The sequence below is a fragment of the Callorhinus ursinus genome, unplaced genomic scaffold (assembly GCF_003265705.2).
Source record: "Callorhinus ursinus isolate GAN/ISIS: 27379988/994484 unplaced genomic scaffold, GSC_fseal_2.0 scaffold65, whole genome shotgun sequence".
In the NCBI taxonomy this organism is placed as follows: Eukaryota; Metazoa; Chordata; class Mammalia; order Carnivora; family Otariidae; genus Callorhinus; species Callorhinus ursinus.
The window spans coordinates 7,615,829-7,634,296 of record NW_027397127.1 but is presented as its reverse complement, the minus strand read 5'-3'; the positions used below and the strand labels follow the sequence as shown (position 1 = coordinate 7,634,296).

General features: G+C 37.6%; 1 protein-coding gene and 1 pseudogene across 2 annotated transcripts in view; both read left to right on the top strand.

Annotated features, from left to right (window-relative positions):
- Positions 1–18,468, top strand: part of RNF128 (ring finger protein 128) — a 110,073-nt gene that overhangs the window by 72,276 nt on the left and 19,329 nt on the right. For both annotated transcript variants that reach the window (XM_025853673.2, XM_025853672.2), the window contains exons 2-3: positions 1,363–1,610; positions 16,612–16,683. In XM_025853673.2, the coding sequence (XP_025709458.1) occupies positions 1,363–1,610; positions 16,612–16,683 (320 nt within the window). The remainder of the gene's footprint in view (positions 1–1,362; positions 1,611–16,611; positions 16,684–18,468) is intronic.
- On the top strand, positions 3,059–3,188 carry LOC112810240 (U4 spliceosomal RNA; annotated as a pseudogene).

The window sequence follows — 18,468 nt, the reverse complement described above, 5'->3', positions numbered from 1 at the left end:
TGTGTGTGTGTGTGTGTGTGTGTGTGTGTGTGTGTGTGTGTGTGTGTACGCACTCACAGGTGACTGTGTGGGTGGGTGTGGGGTTGTGTTTATTCCAGATTGGAGTTTGATCATTAACCAAGATTAGTACCTTAACCTAGTATCGGCAGGAGGTTTCTCTGGTTGGTAATCTCTTAACATTCAAAGAACTCTATTCTTTTGCTTAAGATTATTGGTCTCAGGTCATATAAATTAGAAGGAATATAAACCTTGATAAGCATTGGAATGGCATGAGTAATCTGACGTTCTCACAACACCGGGAAAGATAATGTTTGTCCTTTATTTTTTTCACAAGATTTATGTAGTTGGGGGTAGAGAGGGAGGTGTCAAAGAGATTAAGCCTCTAGACTAAGATTTAGACTATTAGACTGTTAGTCTAATTTCAGCCTTGACCTTAGTTGGTGTTGAATAGAACCATACGTTACTATTAATTTTACATGCTCTATTCATTGCTAACCTGATTAGGTCCGTGAAAAACTTTAGAGTACCTTGGACAAATTTTATATTGCTTTAGAGGATATGGAAAAATGGCACATAGAAGATAGATAGATAGATAGATAGATAGATAGATAGATAGATAGATAGATAGTATGTTTGGGCTGGTAAACATCTCAGATTACTACTCCTGATATGTAAATTCTTATACATTTTAGTAGTGAGCTCATGAGACAGTCTATCACCTTATAAACTGGGAAAGTATGTAGTTAAGTATTTCTGTCTTCCCCAAATCTCAGATTCCCTAGGATGTAAGCCCTCTTCTTTACCATCTGGAGGACTATTTATCTTTAAGAAAGCCTTCATGTGGGGCGCCTGGGTGGCTCAGTCTTTGGGCGTCTGCCTTTGGCTCAGGTCATGATCTCAGGATCCTGGGATCGAACCCCGCCTCGGTCTCCCTGCTCGGCGGGAAGCCTGCTTCTCCCTCTCCCTCTCCCCCTGCTGTGTTCCCTCTCTTGCTGTCTCGCTCTCTGTCAAATAAATAAATAAAATCTTAAAAAAAAAGAAAGCCTTCATGTAAGAGGCAAATTTGGCCCTAAGCTCAATACTGTTGAATTATAGGTGGTTAACCCGAAGAGAGGGGAGGTGTTTGTTATATGTCATAGCTTCCTTACTAAACTATGAGGTCCTTAAGATCAGTAACCAAGTCTCAGCATGTTTATATCCCCTATAACATATATGCATAGTAGGTGCCCAATAAACGTTAATTGAATGAATGAGTATCCTCCCATTGTCTCACTGGGAATACTGTAAAATCACTTTAGCAATTGGATTTTTATACTCAGAATGCTTTACCAAAACTAAAACTGAATTTCTTTTCTTTTACAGGTGCAGGAGACATTGTTGCAATCATGATTGGCAATCTGAAAGGCACAAAAATTCTACAATCTATTCAAAGAGGCATACAAGTAACAATGGTCATCGAAGTAGGGAAAAAACATGGCCCGTGGGTGAATCACTATTCAATTTTCTTCGTTTCTGTGTCCTTTTTTATTATTACGGCAGCAACTGTGGGCTATTTTATCTTTTATTCTGCTCGAAGATTACGGAATGCAAGAGCTCAAAGCAGGAAACAGGTTTGCAGTGGTTCTTTCTTCCAATATAAAAACACTTTTTTAAAAAAGATTTTATTTTTAAGTAATCTCCACACCCAGCGTGGGGCTCAAACTCACAACCCCAAGATCAAGAGTCACATGCTCCACTGACTGAGCCAGCCAGGAGCCCCAAAAATACTCTTTCAATTGTAGTTTCAGAGTCATGCATTTTAATATATTTCACTTGCTAGACAGTGATCCATGCATGTTTTATGAAAACTGGTAGTTTTTAACGCATACCAGCTTCCATCCTCTCAAAAGTTTTATTTTCTGTAATTTGTCTATGGCCTTAATCCTGCTTGATTAAGTCTTCTGACACCTCATTAGGGAGCACAGCCAGCATTTAAGTATATATGAGTGTAAACGCATATGTTCTTTTAATTTTTTTCTAAATTATCAAAGCATTTCGTGCTCTATATAGAAAATTTAGAAATCAGAAAGTACAAAGAAAAAACCTTCACCCAAACCCCACATAACAAAAAACTGCAGTCACCACTGAAAGGTAACCACTGTTATTTTACATGTATGTGTGTGTCTGTGCATGTGTGTATTTGCATGTGGGATCTGGGCTGGGAAGAGAGACTAAGCTGAATATCATGAGAAGGCGGGTTTAAAGATCTGATGGTGCATGATATATTGCTAGGCTCCAGTCACATATTCATAATTTCTATCATATCATATTTTAACAACTGATGTATAAATAGGTACAAAGTATAGAATTAGTAGAGCGAAAACACAGAAGCATCACTGAACCAGGGAATTACCTGTGGTTGTGTGCCATTGATCCTAGCACTTTTAAACTGTCCCTCATCTCCTTGATATCCTTACTTCTCTCCTTCCCCACCTTCACTTCCATGGTCACTTCCACGAATACATCTTCAGTTCCTTTGGTCCTTCTCTCTCTTTGTTACACTTGCTGTCAAAATCCAACCCTGGTTAAATCCTACTTCCTCCCTACTCTGTGCCTGCACTTTGAAGTAGCAGAAAAAACACTGACCTCAGTACAGACTAATCTCACTTTAAATTTATGACCACAAACTTGGAGTGAGCCCTTAATGCTGCCAACAATCATACTACGTTTTCTTAGCCACCCCCCTGCTTTCGCAAGTAACTAATCATACATGTTCCTTTCTCCTTAAACCTGCAGCACCTCCTCCAACTTTACTCTCTGCTTGTAGTTTGGATCTTATCCCACTGAGGAAATTGAAATGATCCAAAGAGTACTTCTCCTTGCTTCCACCACAGCTATTCATCTGTGTGTATCTGTGTCTGTATCCTATGTCCTCTGCCCTGTCTTCTGTCACTGTGAACACACAAACATGCTATTATTGCTTCCCTTTTCAAAAGAACTTCTCTTGATCCCAGGCCAGAAATCTTGGAGTTATCCTTTATTCCTCTTTTACCTCTCACTTCCCATATAACTTCCATCAAGCTTTGTGCAGTGGCAGTATCGTAGCCAATGAGGTTTATCCGAGGCGCGATTATTGCTAATTGAAAACTTTTCCCATATAACTTCCATCAGCAAATCCTGTTGGTTCTACCTTCATTAAATATCCAGAATCCACTTACTTCTTACCACTTCCATTGCTTCCACCCTGGTCCCAGCCATCATCATTTCTTAGCTCCTCCGCCTCTCAGGTATTCTCAACACAGTACTGTGCGGTGCTATTTCTCCAGAATGCTCAGTAGGGATTTAATGCATTCAGCTGATCATATAGTAAGGGCAGGAATACATTTTTATATGTACTGAGAAGTTCCTCCCAAGGCAATGAAATTCTGGCCACTTATGTACCCTCTTTCCAAGAAGGAAAGGTGAACCCAATTTATTTGGCAGTGGGGGAGCAGTGAAGATTTCTATATTGAGGTTAATTGAATTTAGGAACAGACTAGAAATTGAAATCTTATTATAAAACCTTCATAAAGATTAGACACCAGTATATGGTAATGAATGATGATTATCTCAATGTTTAAAGTTAATTAACTTCTGTACCTCTCCTGAGAGAAGCAGCTTATCACATTGGTAGCAGGTTCAGCCTGTTACTAGCTGTGGTCAAAAGGATGTTTAAAATTCTTATGCCAAGCCATTCAATAGTTTCACAGTGTGTTAATATTTGACATTTATATATTGTGCTGTTTTTATCTCTGAGGTTGGAGAGAAATTGGTATCCAGTATGACTATTAAAGGTTATGGATACAATGACAAGAGTGTTTGGTTTGTATATGTTCATGGTGGGGTATGTATTTCTGAATTCTAAGTGCTATAATCTGTTAACATGGCATTAAACGCTATCAGAAAGTAATACAGTTTATAAAGAACTGACTGGTGTCACATAACTTCCATTGAATATTTAACTCTGGTCTCATCATTCATTTAAGTAATTTTCATAGTTTATAATATATTTTATGAAAATTAAGTTGTGTAAAGAATAGCATTACATGGTGCCTGGGTGGCTCAGTCAGCTAAGTGTATGACTCTTGATTTTGGCTCAGGTCATGATTTCAGGGTCATGGGATCACGCTCCCAGCGCCAGCCTCCATGCTCAGCGCAGAGTCGGCTTGAGATTCTCTCCTTCTCCCCCTACCTCTCCCCCTCCCCCCTACTCATGTGCGTGCATGCTCATGCGCCCTCTCTCCCTTTCAAATAAATAAATAAAATCTTAAAAAAAAAGAATAGCATTAAAACTTCTCACCTCTTAGAGAAGGCTTTGGAAAGGGCTTCTTTCACTACTTAGTGGGCTATTTCTGTGTATCCTTTGGTGACTAAAGGATTAGATATATGACTGGTAATCCCTTTTGCTTATTAATATTTGAAGGTGTCACAATGTAATTTACCTGTTGTTCAGTTTTCCTGACTTCCTATTTTTATTTTTATTTTTTTAAAGATTTTTATTTATTTATCTGACAGAGAGAGACACAGCGAGAGAGGGAACACAAGCAGGGGGAGTGGGAGAGGGAGAAGCAGGCTTCCCGCCAAGCAGGGAGTCTGACGCGGGGCTCGATCCCAGGACCCTGGGATCATGACCCGAGCCAAAGGCAGACACTTAATGACTGAGCCACCCAGGCGCCTCCTGACTTCCTCTTTATTTTTAAAAGGTAGAGCTTGATATACATGATGGTTATAACTATCACTAAATACTTAACCGCATTATTCCCATTTTACAGGTAGAAATGGTAATGAAACTGAGTTATGGAAACTTGCCTTCATTAGAATATGAGGAATTCATTAGAGTATTCAGGAATGTCTTCCCTCTGAACTATTATAATGCATAGTATATAATGTCAGGCAAACTGATGAATACATAATCATAAATTTTGATGACCAAGAGCCCAAATATAATGGTCAGCACATAATGGCCACATGCCTGAGATGTCATAGTACGATGTGTGAGAATACACATCATCCCTGTTTCTGTGCATAGAAAGCTTTTAAACAACTGAAAAGTATCAATGAGCTGTGAATGAAAATAACATATCAGGCATTACATGGTGGATTTGTGTCCACACTGGGAACAACCCTAACCTGAGACCAGGAAGATTATGAAAAACCTTATGGTGTGCTCAAACTAATGAATTTGGGAGTGACCACTATAACTTGATTCTGGCATGGGACACCCAGAATTTTGGTGTGTGGTGCATGTAGCCTAACTGTACTTAAGCAGTTAATACTCAGTGGCAACAAGGCATGTGTTGGATTAAACATTGGCTAGTGAAATAAAAGAGGGCTCTAGGTGAAATAGAAGCTGGCCTAGGTATAATGGAAGAAGCTGAATTAACTTTTGAAGAGTGACTTTCAGAAGAAAAGAATTTATTCTTTGAAATTAGGCATTGGAAGGAATCATCTGCCAGGAGGGGAAAAATGGGAATCCACTTGGAAAGAAGGTAAAGCCTTGATAATATGGTCATACAGACCCAGTACATAATGCTAGAGAGTGCGAACACTCAACACTGGGAAAGAGCATGTTTCTAACACAACAGGGTCTGTTAACTATTTTACTACAAATGGAGGCCCAAGGACCCACGTAGTAATGGCCTCCCATTTTTAGCTATGGAAGCTCAGGGAGAACATCTTTGAGACACATGCAGATCCCCAACCTTGTGGAAATTTTTTGAGTGAAATTGTAACTTACATTGCTGATCTCTAACTTACCTTGACCAAAGGGATGGACCAAAATAAGACGAGCTAGTAGGAATAATATGGAATGATACCCATGTATTCTTCATGGGAGGGAGATGGCCTTTCCTGCACAATAGTCAACGAGAACATATAACTATATAATAGTGTGATTTGAGCCAAGTGATTTGTTTTGTCCTCAGCTAACATGGAACCTAGAAATGACAGAATCATCCTCACTGGTGATAGCACTTGTCCATAATAATATCTAGTATGTGGGCAAAGAACAATTCTTCTAGGAAGGTTTAATAAACACTTCTGTGGTACTTCCTGATTTATTTTGTAACCAAACCAAACTGTATCCTAACCATATTGTAATATGGTGTAATACTAGTATTGTTGGCAAAATTCAACTATCTTATATAAATAAATCACGTGATAGTCAAATGTATTGGGAAACCGAACTAAAACCTCCAAAGAATATGATACCAGTGGAGAGTGATTGGCCTGAGGAAGAATTAGATTTAGTTCCATTACCATATTAAATGGCTCTATACAGTTTTATCACAAAGTTCAAGTAGTCATAGAACAAGGAAGTAAACAGGTAATTAAACTGGTACATCAATATAAAGATGTTTGCAATGGTCTTACAGATTAAAAGAAGCCCATTTATGCCCTTCATTGGCTTCTGCAAGTATTAGGTATGCTTATGTTGTTCTTACTGCACCTTACATATAAATGCTGTACTAACTGCAGAAGTCCAAATAACTATGACTATTTTGTTGTTAAAAAGACCTTGATCAAGAGATAGGGGGTGGGGGGCACCAGGGTGGCTCAGTTGGTTAAGGGTCGGACTCTTAATCTCAGCTCAGGTCTTGATCTCAGGGGTCATGAGTTCAAGCCCCATGTTGGGCTCCACACTGGGCGTGGAACCTACTTAAAAAAAAGACTAAAAAGAAAAAGAGAGATAGGGGATGGATTGTGATGAAAGGCAGCACAGTAGATCTAGTTGCTTACTCCTTACCAGTCTCCAAGGGAACAATGACTGGCCTTTGGGAATGTGGCCCTCAAAGTGTTTTTTATGTTAGTTATTGATGATTTTGTTATACACACCTGGAGCAATGGACCATGTTGTACCAGCTTGTCATGCTTGCTTGGCACTACAGTCAAGATTGATGATATGCACCTATTTTCATTGTTGGGGTCCTGAGTTTCAGGCAGTATGGCCAGTTGCTAGCAGGATTATCTAGTGACCAGCCACCCATCTGAGCCTCAGACCCTGAGACTCAAATTGGTTCCCTGGGCAAAGATATGCCACACATGTCTTTGTAGTTTGCTGCCAGAAAGATAGCACTCCTTTGTGGTTTCACATGAGGAAAACTAAGATACGTTAATATCTTAAAATTTGTCCTTGAACTTAAAGCATGACTAAAAATATCTGAAATAGTTCTGGTTACATTAGGTTTTCTTCACTAGTACATGAAATTAACTGGAAGACTTATCAGGTGTCTGCATATCTACCACTGTCAATATACACATATGTATCTTCATACGTATGTATCTGTTCCTGCTCAAATTTGAGACTTATTGAAGCCTTTTGCAAAATGATTATTTTGGCTCTTAGATAAGAAGAGTAGATTAAATAAATTATTCTCTTAGTAGGACCTAGTTTTATAGTCTTTCTCTGACTCTCACTGAACAAAAGGAAGCTCTTAAAATGGGTCTCAAGATTTTTGTATATTTACTTACTCTAATCTTATATTTACATCACTAATTCTAAAGGTTTTGATTGTCTTTTTTGAAAAATGCAATAATCTGAGTCATAACTTACCTACTGGGTCAGATTCCCCCTTCCCTCACTGCTCTTCCTTATAGTGCATTTCCTCACACTGTTCACAGTGATCACCTTCAGGCAAGTAGTCTGTACTCTTATTTATCCCCATCTCCATAGTTCCATAGACTTATGGGAAACTGTTTTATAGCCTGTACCTCTTCTTTCCTTGAAGAATCCTTCATTAAAATATGCATGGGTTTTTATTGGAAAAAAAAAGATTTCTTTCATTTCTCATATGTCTGAACAGCCACATGACTCAGACATTGATTTTGTTCACAGGAATAGATCTGAGGGAAAGAATCCTGTTACCATAAATCTTGATTCTGTTCTATAAATTCTGAGTCAAACTTTTATGAAAATTTTCTTTTTAAAAGAAGTGATGACTTAAAGCAAGAAAATCTGGTTTGCTTATATCCACCCTCCTTTCTTGCTTTTGCATACCCTGCTCCCCATCAAGTAATTAGGTTTGACTACATGCCTAGTGTTATTCATGTGGGTTTCAGTTATGCTAAAAGCTGAATGCCTTGGGACCAAAAACCAGGCTGACAGATCACCAGCCTGGAACATTTATTTTACTTAATTAGATGTAAATACACAAATAAACTAAGAATATCTTTGAGTTTATAATTTAAAAATTGAACATTGTAATATAGGATAAGAATTGGCTTGACTTTTCATTTTCAGCCCAAATAAAGTCTCACTCAGAACTAAGAAAACTATATAGCCGAGATTTCTTGAGTGACTAGAATGATCACAGCTTTTGAATAGAGTAATGACATTAAGCTTCTGTTAAGAAAATTGGCCGACCACCAAGCTTTTTGGAATTAGTCTTCAAGTCTGTTGCCAAATATTCTTACACCAGGTATCTCTGGATTGGAGAGGAGGCAGGGAGAGTCTGTTGGTATAAAATACTTGCTTAAAAGAGTTCCCCCAAATCACAGTAAGTAGCGAATTTAGGAAGGATTTGAAGATTGGATAATAGCTGACTTTGAGGTTTTTGTTTTTTTTCTTATTTCTTTCATTTATCTTCTTCACAAGGAATGCGAAGCCTTTTAAAGGCTTCTTTGCTATTACACAATGGAGGCAGTGTACTATAGTGGAGAGATCATGGGCTTTAAAGCCAGATAGAACCTGGACTTGAATTGAATCACAGCTCTGCAACTAACCAGCTGCCTGGACTTTAGTCAAGCTTCTGAACCTTTTCTTGTCTATAAACCTTGGATATTAAAATACCTATTCCATAAGGTTGTTAATGATTAAACAAGATGACACATGTAAAAAAAGCTTAGAGTTGAACCTGACCACAGTGGGGGACAATACCTGTTCCCCAAGCCTTTCTTTCCCCAGTTTTTGTAGAATAGAGGCTTTTAATGAGTACAGCTGTGACTTGGATGCAAAAATCATGAAAATCTGTTTTGATTTCTAAGTTCAGAAGCTATTCTTTGAGCAATTACTAGGCTGTATGGGAAATTTAAAAAAATGTTTAAGGCCCAGTCCTCCAGCTACTTGCAATCTAGTAGGAGAGAAAGACACAGGAATAGTACAATTACAGAATATGGTAAGAGGTAGAGGGGCACCTGGGTAGCTCAGTCAGTTAAGCGGCTGCCTTTGGCTCGGGTCATGATCCCAGGGTCCTGGAATCTAGCCCGCATTGGCTCCCTGCTCAGCAGGGAGTCTGCTTATCCATCTCTCTCTCTCTCTCTCTCTCTCTCTCTCTCTCTCTCTCTCTCTCTCCCTCTCTCTCTCTCCCCCCCTCCCCCTCTCTCCCCCCTGCCACTCCCCCCACTTGTGCACACTCTCTCTCTCAAATAAATACTTTTACAAAAAGAGGTAGAAACAATGTGCTATTGGAATTTATAAGGTAGGAGGGAATTCTGAAATGGTGGAAAGGCACCGAAAAAGTGTCCAGTGTAATTTGTGGAACAAACTAGATATATGCTTGAAGTTCTGTTTTTAAGGAATAAAATACAAATTAGTTTGCTTTGGGACACATTTTCTTTAAATGTAGAGGCATATTTGGGCACCCAGAAGTTTGATTTAAGTAACATATCCAAACATATGTATTTAATATAAACTGCTTAATCTTAATGTTCTCATATTTCAGTTTTTAGAGGAATGAATGCATCTGGGAAACTCTTGCTATCAGTGTGACAGTGAACTATTTTGAGTACTAATGGCAGTTTTGTGAGTGATCTTCATTTAAGCTCTAAAAACACAGTTTGTGCTTCTTACTAAAATCATGTGTCTCACATCCATATTTAAAGAAAATGGTTTTCCTTTTCTTTATAAAATTCAGTAGGAGTTATTGGAATTACCTGAATTTCCTTTTAAAGGGCTTTTTTTTTAATTCCAAAGCTGCTTTGTTAAACATTGGTTTATACTATGATGCACGTCTTTTAGAGATCCTTCAAAATCAAGTCCCTTGCCTAGGATCTTCTGGCATCTTGGATTTTGCCGTGTTTTTATATCCTCCTTGCTTTTTTTTTTTTTCTTTAGCATTGGTCTTAATGTGAGTTCCATTCTCATAAGCGTAGACTTGGACATTACATTTTGAGCTTGCCTTTGAGCCCGTCCCTCAAATTTGCATTAGTCTTGCATATAATTAAAGTTATATATTTCACAGTCATTCCTAATAAATTAATAAGCACTAGCACTGGAGACTCAGGCATTTATATTGTGTTGAATTGAATATTTTGGAATGAGAAATCAGACTACATAGACTCAAGTAAATACACTAGAGATGTATCACCTCCTTGTGAGTACAATTCCCCAATTATGTCACAGAGCTTGTTTAAATCAGAAGTGCTCTAAAGACAAAGTGCACAATGATTGTCAAAGACTTACCATCAGCCACATTTTTTTCTTTTCCTGCTTTTCTTCTTGGCGCCTTTTTTTTTTTTTAAACCATTTGCAGTTTTCACATCTAGGTTTCTAAATAGCTCATGATCTATGTGAAAAGAAAATACTGATGTATGGAAGTCTAGGCCAGGGCCAGGACCCTTAGGTATACTGGTTGTTCACTATAAGGACTGGCCACAATTTCACAGATCATAGAATCCAGGAGTTGGAAAAACTTCAAAAGGTAGCCGAATTACAGATGTATTGTAATGGAATCTTGTAATATGAAGAGCAGAGTCCCAGTAACAGCTCTGTCATTTCGAGGCTGTGTGCCCTTTTGGATGAGTTATTTAACTTATCCAAACCTCCATTGGCTCATCTCTAAAATGGGAATATTATCTCCTTCAGGGGGTTGTTAGGATTAAATGAGGTAATAGACATCAAAAATAATTTTAAATGATAAAATAACTACATAAATATAAAGAAGTAGTACTAGTTTCCTGCTGCAAGCCACAGTAAAAAAAAAAAAAAGAAAGAAAGAAAGAAAAGATGCTACCTTGATATTAGGGGAAGGAACACTTAACTCTAGGCTTTAGTGGGACTGACACCAACTCTGTGAGTTTGATTTTACGTCTTCCACTGTAGGCATCAGTTTTCTTATCCGTCAGATTAGATGAATTCTAAGAGTTCTTCCAGCTCTAAAGTTCCTAAGTGTACTTCCTTTCATTGTCCCTCTATTATTTACTTATGATGCAAGTAACAGAACTGAAAACATGTGAGCATAAAGTACCATCATTGAATTGCCATTTTCTTAAGATTTTATTTATTTGAGAGAGAGAGAGCGAGCACAGAGGGAGAGTAAGAGGGGGAAGCAGATTCCCTGCTGAGTGGAGAGCCTGACGTGATGCTGGGCTTGATCCCAGGATCGTGAGGTCATGACCCGAGCTGAAGGCAAACGCTTAACCGACTGAGCCACCCAGGTGCCCCTGAATTGCCCTTTTGAGTTAACTCACAATTAAGTCCCAAAGTGGGAGTGAAAGTGTCTCAATTAGCATCCTTCCTTCAAAGGACTAGCTAGGCCTTCCTATTAACTTTCTGTTAAGCTATTTCTGCTCGTCAGGTAACAATCTAAGAAGTTTCTGCTGTTCCTGAGACAGCAAACAAATAGTTTGGCTAGTAATCTCCTTGGCATTAAGCCAGATACTTTTCACAAAATGACAGATAGGAGGCAGGTTTGGGGATTAAGGAATTTCCTCATATACCTATACTCATGGATTATTCCCTTCCAAAGTGTATTTGCTACAGATGTGTATAACCATGTTATAAGAACCTGTTATGGTTATTGATGAATAGTAGTTTATATGTTCATTTAATAAACATTTTATTGAGTGTCTGCGATATGCCAGATGTGATGCTAGATACTTTGTATTATCTCTAATTTTCACATATTCTTCATGTCAGTTGGGGGTTTTCCTGCTGGGGATGGAGGTACATAGTCACAGTGACTGCTGGTTCTGAGTGCCTACTGTTTGCTGAATTTCTACTAAGTTCATTTTACACTACAAAAGAGGAGATTTGCTAATCTTGCCATGCTGCACATGCTGTGTCTCTATGCCAAACAGCATCGGCCCAAGTGTGAAAGCTGGCCTTTTCTTCAATTTACACATATATTCACTTGAGACATTTGTGTGGGTGATAGATATTAACTGAAAGGGAAGGAAGGATTTATTTGCAGCATTACAAATAATTTTAAATCAACACTAAATATCTCACACCACCTGGGATTTTTTTTTCCATTTGGCCACTTCACCCCACAAAGAGGGACAGTCTTTCACTGATTCTTTCTCACCTTGACCTTACCTCTTAGATTTCCTCCTAAACCCCAGATTCACTTCTTGTACTATTGAAGTAAAATTGGTATATAACATTAAATTTTAGGTGCACAACATAATATGACATCTGTATGCACTATAAAATGATCACTACCAAAAGTCTAGTTACCATCCATCACCATTCATTTGACCCCCTGTACCCATTTTGTCCAACCCCTTCCCCTCTGGTAACCATCTAAGATGATGATATGATTTTTTTCCTTCATTTTATTAATGTGGTGTATCAGGTTGATTGATTTGCAGATGCTGAACCATCCTTGTATCCCTGAAATAAGTCCTACTTGATTGTGCTTAATTATCCTTTTAATGTTTTGTTGAATTCAGTTTGTTGAATTTTGTTGAGGATTTTTACAGCTGTGTTCCTCAAAGATATTGGCCTGTAATTTTCTTCTTTTTTTTTTTAAGATTTTATTTATTTATTTGACAGAGAAACACAGTGAGAGAGGGAACCCAAGCAGGGGCAGAGGGAGAGGGAGAAGCAGGCTTCCCGCGGAGCAGGGAGCCCGATGTGGGGCTCGATCCCAGGACCCTGGGATCATGACCTGAGCCGAAGGCAGACGCTTAACAACTGAGCCACCCAGGTGCCCCAGGCCTGTAATTTTCTATGTGGTGTTCTTGTCTGGTTTTGGTACCAGGGTAATGCTAGCCTTGTAAAATGAGTTTGGAAATGTTCCTTCCTCTTCAATTTTGGAAGAGTTTGAGAAGCATAGGTATTAAATATCCTTTGGATGTTTGGTCGAGTTCACCAGTGAAACCATTTGGCCCTAGGCTTTTGTTTGTTGGGAAGTTTTTCATTACTGATTTAATCTCCTTACTAGAAATCAGTCTATTTAGATTTTCTATTTCTTCATAATCAGACTTGGAAGGTTGTGTGTTACTTGCAATTTATCCATTTCTTCTGGGTTGTCCAACTTGTTGGCATATAATTGTAGTAATTTCTTAAGATCCTTGTATTTCTGTGGTATCAGTTATAAATTCTCTTTCATTTCTGATTTTATTTACTTGAACCCTCTTTTTTTTCTTGTTTAGCATAGGAAAGGTTTATCAATTTTGTTTATCTTTTCAGACAACCAGCTCTTAGTTTTATTGATCTTTTCTACTGTCTTTTTAGTCTTTGTTTCACTTATATCCACGGTGATCTTTATTATTTCCCTTAAGGTGTAAAGTTCCATTTGTTTGAGATTTTTCTTGTTTCTTGAGGTAGGCCTATATTACTATGAATTTCCCTTGTAGAGGTGCTTTTATTGCATCACATAGGTTTTTGGTATGATGTATTTCTGTTTTCATTTGTCTCTAGATATTTTTCTTATTTCTTCTTTGATTTTTTTCAGTGACTCATTGGTTGTTTAGTAGCATGTTTCATTTCTACATTTTTGTGTCTTTTTTCCACTTTTCTTTAATTGATTTCTAGTTTTCTACCAGCATGGTTGGAAAAGATACTTGATGTGATTTCAGTCTTCTTGAATTTGAGACTTGTTTTGTGCCATAACATGTGATCTATCCTGGAGACTGTTTCATATGCACTTGAGAAGAATGTGTATTCCACTGCGTTTGAATGGAATGTTCTATATATACCTATCAAGCCCTGATCTGATGTGTTGTTTAAGGCTGATGTTTCCTTATTGGTTTTCTGTCTGGATGATCTATCCAATGATGTAAATGGGGTGTTAAAGTCCCCTACCATTATTGTATTGCTGTCAATTTCTCCCTGTAGGTTGGTTAATATTTGCTTTCTATATGCTGGTGCATAAAGTTGGGTCTTTTTTTTTAATCCATTTACCCACTCTGTGCCTTTTGATTGGAGAATCTAGTCCATTTACATTTAAAGTAATTATTGATAGGCATGTACTTACTGCCATTTTGTTACTTGTTTTCTGGCTTTTTTGGTAGTTTCTTCTCTTCCTTCCTCTCTTTCTCTTCCCTTGTGGTTTAATGGCTTTCTTTAGTTTTAAACATTTAGATTTCTTTCTTATTTTGTGTATTTACTAAGGTTTTTGCCTTGTGGTTACCATGATGTTTACATATAACATAATGGGTATATAATGATTGGTTTTAAGTTGGTAGGAACTTAAATTTGAACACATTCCAAAACTTTTTAGTTCCCCCGCATTTTATATCTTTGATGTCACATTTTATATCTTTTGTCTTATGCAACCCTTAAATAATTACTATAGTCTTAGTTAAATTTACTAATAATGGCTGTTGATCTTATACTTGCTTTGTAAGTGATTAATCCACTATCTTTACTATATATTTACCTTTTCCAGTGAAATTTTTACTTCTGTAAAAATCTTCTTGTTATTTGATTAGTGTTATATCTTTTTAGCTTAAAGAAGTCCCTTTAACATTTTCTGTAAGTCTGAATTAATGGTCATGAACTTGTTCAGTTTTCAGTTGTCTGGAAACCTCTTAATCTCCCCTTCAATTCTGAATGATAACATTGCTGGGTAGAGAATTCTTTTTTTGATATTTTTTTTTTTTTTTTTTTTTTTACCTCCAGCACTTAAATATGTCATACCACTCCCTTCTCGCCTGAAAGTTTCTGGTGAAAAATCTGCTGGTAGACTTATGGGCTTTCCTCTATAAGTAGCAATTTATATTCCTCTTGGTGCTTTTAAAATTCTCTCTTTATCTTTAACTTTTACCATTTTTAATTATAGTGTTTCTGGGTGTGGATCTCTTTGGGTTCCTCTTAGTTGAAATTCTTTGGGGTTTCTGGACCTCGTTCTTTCATTTGGAACATATTCCTCTCATTTTGCCTGATGTTCTATGCTTATTTCTGTGTATTAGGCAAATCAGCTACCTCTCCCAGCCTTGAAGGAGCGGCCTTGCGTAAGAGATGTCCCATAGAGCTCCAAAGTGCTATGCCCCTGGCCACCTGCACCAGGCCCTCAAGGGATGACCTCTGTGTGAGCTGTGCATTACTGCCTGCTTTGGTGGGGCCACAGCTCTGGCATGGGGATGGGTGGAGTCCTCAGTGGGGTGTACTCTCTAGCACCAACAGGCTAGAGGAAGAGTTCCCAATTGTCACTGCCAGGACCAGCATCAGCAAGTTAGAATGAGTTATCAAAAATGGCACTTACCAGTGTCTCCATCCGCCAGTAGAGTCCCAACACGTTTCTGGCTCTCTGGCGGACACTTCAAACTGGTGTTTTTATACTGGGTCTGGTGGTGATTGAATCTGTGCATGAGCCTTTTGAGAGGGGATTCTCTGTTCCCTATACGTCTGGAACTAATCCCAGTTGGTTTTCAAAGCCAGGCATTTTGGGGGTTTGTCTCACCTATGCAAGATGTAGGGGCTGGGGTTCCTAATGTGAAGCACAGACCCCTTGCTTCTTAGGGAAAAGTTCCATATTTGTGAGATCCCTCTCAATTGTGGATCACTGTATCTGGGGTGGTTTGTTTTGTTTGTTTGGTTTTGGTGAGACTATATCTCTGCCTCTCTCACCCATTTTGATGCTGATCCTTTGTTATGGAGGTTCCATTCTGTTTATCTGGTTTTTAGCTCTTTTTCAGAGGAAATTATTACATATGTTAATTTGTTGTGTCTGTGGGAGGATCAGGATCAGGATCTTCCTATGCCACCATCTTGAATCCCCCAACTTCACTTCTGATCAGTTATGCATATTTTAGTCCTTATTCCTAAAATGAGCCTTGGGCTTGCTGTTTCATATCTGGACTGATATACGTATATGTTCAGTGAAACAAGAAAGGCTTATTACTTTCAGAATCCACCCTCCTTATAATGAGGCAGTAGTGGTTATAAACAGCAATTTTCCCCCAATGTAAAATAACACTGTATGGATTGGTATTATCCTCATTTTAATAGGTGAGTTAACAAGCTCAGCAATTTAATTACCTGTCCAGGATTATTCATTTAGTAAGTGACAAACAGAGATTTTGAATCTAGGTCCATTTAAATCCAAATCCTGTGCACTTTCAAAACCAAACAAGACACGATTCAAAAGAGAAATTGGGAAAAGATGCATTTTAAGATACTCAAAGGCTGAAAATAGGAAAATTGCTTTGAAAATTCATAGCATCTGAATCCATTTGGAATAGTAGATTTGTCATTGTAGCCCAAAGGTGCTATTTAAGAACGTTGGGAAACATAAGTGAAAAGTTTAGTAATTTGAAAATTCTGCCTGATAGCAGATAAATAGGACATTTATTATGGTTAATTAAATTATATCTTTTTAAAAATACACTTATACATTGACTTGTACCTGATATTTATTAATCCTCTCTACCATTTTAATCTTATTCCTTTTAAAATAGTTTTTCTAATACCTGCTATTTCTATTACAGAGACAATTAAAGGCAGATGCTAAAAAAGCTATTGGAAGGCTTCAACTACGTACACTGAAACAAGGAGACAAGGTGCATATTTGACTTTTAAATGCTGTTTGTTTTAAAGCAATGCTACCAAGTTAACGTTAAAACTAAATGTTATTCCAGAGTATGCTTTTCAGTGGAATTTATCAATCTTACTGACTTTTTTAATCTGTATGATGCTGGAGGTAGCCTGAATAATGGCCATTGGGGCCATAGATATCTAGGTTTTAATCCCTGGAACCTGTAAATATTACCTTACATGGCAGAAAGGACTTTGCAGATGAAAGTTAAGGATCTTGAGATGGGGAGATTAGCCTGGATTATCCAGGTGGGTCCTAAATATAATCACATTTGATTGTTGTTATAAGAAGGAGGAAAAGGGAGATTTGACTGCAGTGCAATAGAATGTTTAGCAAGGGAAGTAAGAGGTTATAGTGATGCAAGAAAGGGGCCATGAGCCAAAGAATACAGACAGCCTCTAGAAGCTAGATAAAGGCAAGGAAATGGATTCTCCCCTGAAGCTTCCAGAAGGAACATAGCACTGCCAACACATTGACTTTTAGACTTCTGATTTCTAGAACAACAAGAGAATAAGTCTGTGTTATTTTAAGCCACTAAGTTATGGTCATTTTTACAGCAAAACCAGGAAACTAATACAATGCCTTAGTGCAACTTTACTTGAACATCCTTTTTTAGATTTAGGACAGTTAAGAACTACCTTTGGTGTGTAAAACATGTATCAAAAAATAGCTATAGAACATACTGAATTAAAAATTACCATTTATAATAGCACCAGAACCATTTAGTACTTAGGTATAAGTCTTGCAAAATATGTACACGATCTGTATGCTGAAAACTGGAAAATACCAATGAAAGAAATCAAAGAAGACCTAAATAAATGGAGAGATATGCCATGTTCACAGGTCAGAAGACTCACTGTTGTCAAGATGTCCGAACCCCCCCAACTAATCTATAGATTCAGTGCAGTTCCAATTAAAATCCTAGTGGGATCCTTTGTATTTATTGACAGGTTGATGCTAAGTTTATATGGAAAAGCAAAAGAACTAGAATAACCAAAACAATTTTTATAATGAAGAACAAATTTGGATGACTCATATTGCCTAATTTGCAGAATTATTTTAAAGATACAGTAGTCAATATAGTGTGGTATTGAAGAAAGGATAGATCTTTAGATCAGTGGAACAGAAGAGAGTTCAGAAATAGACTCACACATATATGGTCAATTGATTTTTGACAAAGGTACACAGGCAATTAAATGGAAAAAGGGTAGTCAATTACTGGCCCTCCATAGGCAATAATTGGGTATCCTTATGCAAAAAACATGAACCTCTATCCATACTTCATACTGTCTACAAAATTTAAGTCAAAATATGTCACAGACCTAAATATAAAACCTAGAGCTATGAAATTCTTAGAAGAAAACTTTGGAGAAAAATATCTTCAAGACTTGGGTTAGGCAGAGAGTACTTAGATATGACAGCAAAAACAAGCCCATTAAAGAAAACAACAGAAATTTGACTTTGTCAAAATTAAGAACTATTGTTCTTTAACATGGTTAAGAGGATGAAAACACAAGACAAGCCACAGACTGGGAGGGAATATTTGCAAATCACATATCTGAGAAGGGACTCTATCTAGACTATATAAAGAATTCTTAAAGCTCAGTAGTAAGAAAACAAACAGCGTAGGGAAAAAGGGGCAAAACAGGCATCTACCAAAGAAAATACATGGACGGCAAAAAAGCACATAAAAAAGCTGTTCAACATCATTAGTCATTAGGGAAGTGCAAATTAAAACCACAATGAGATA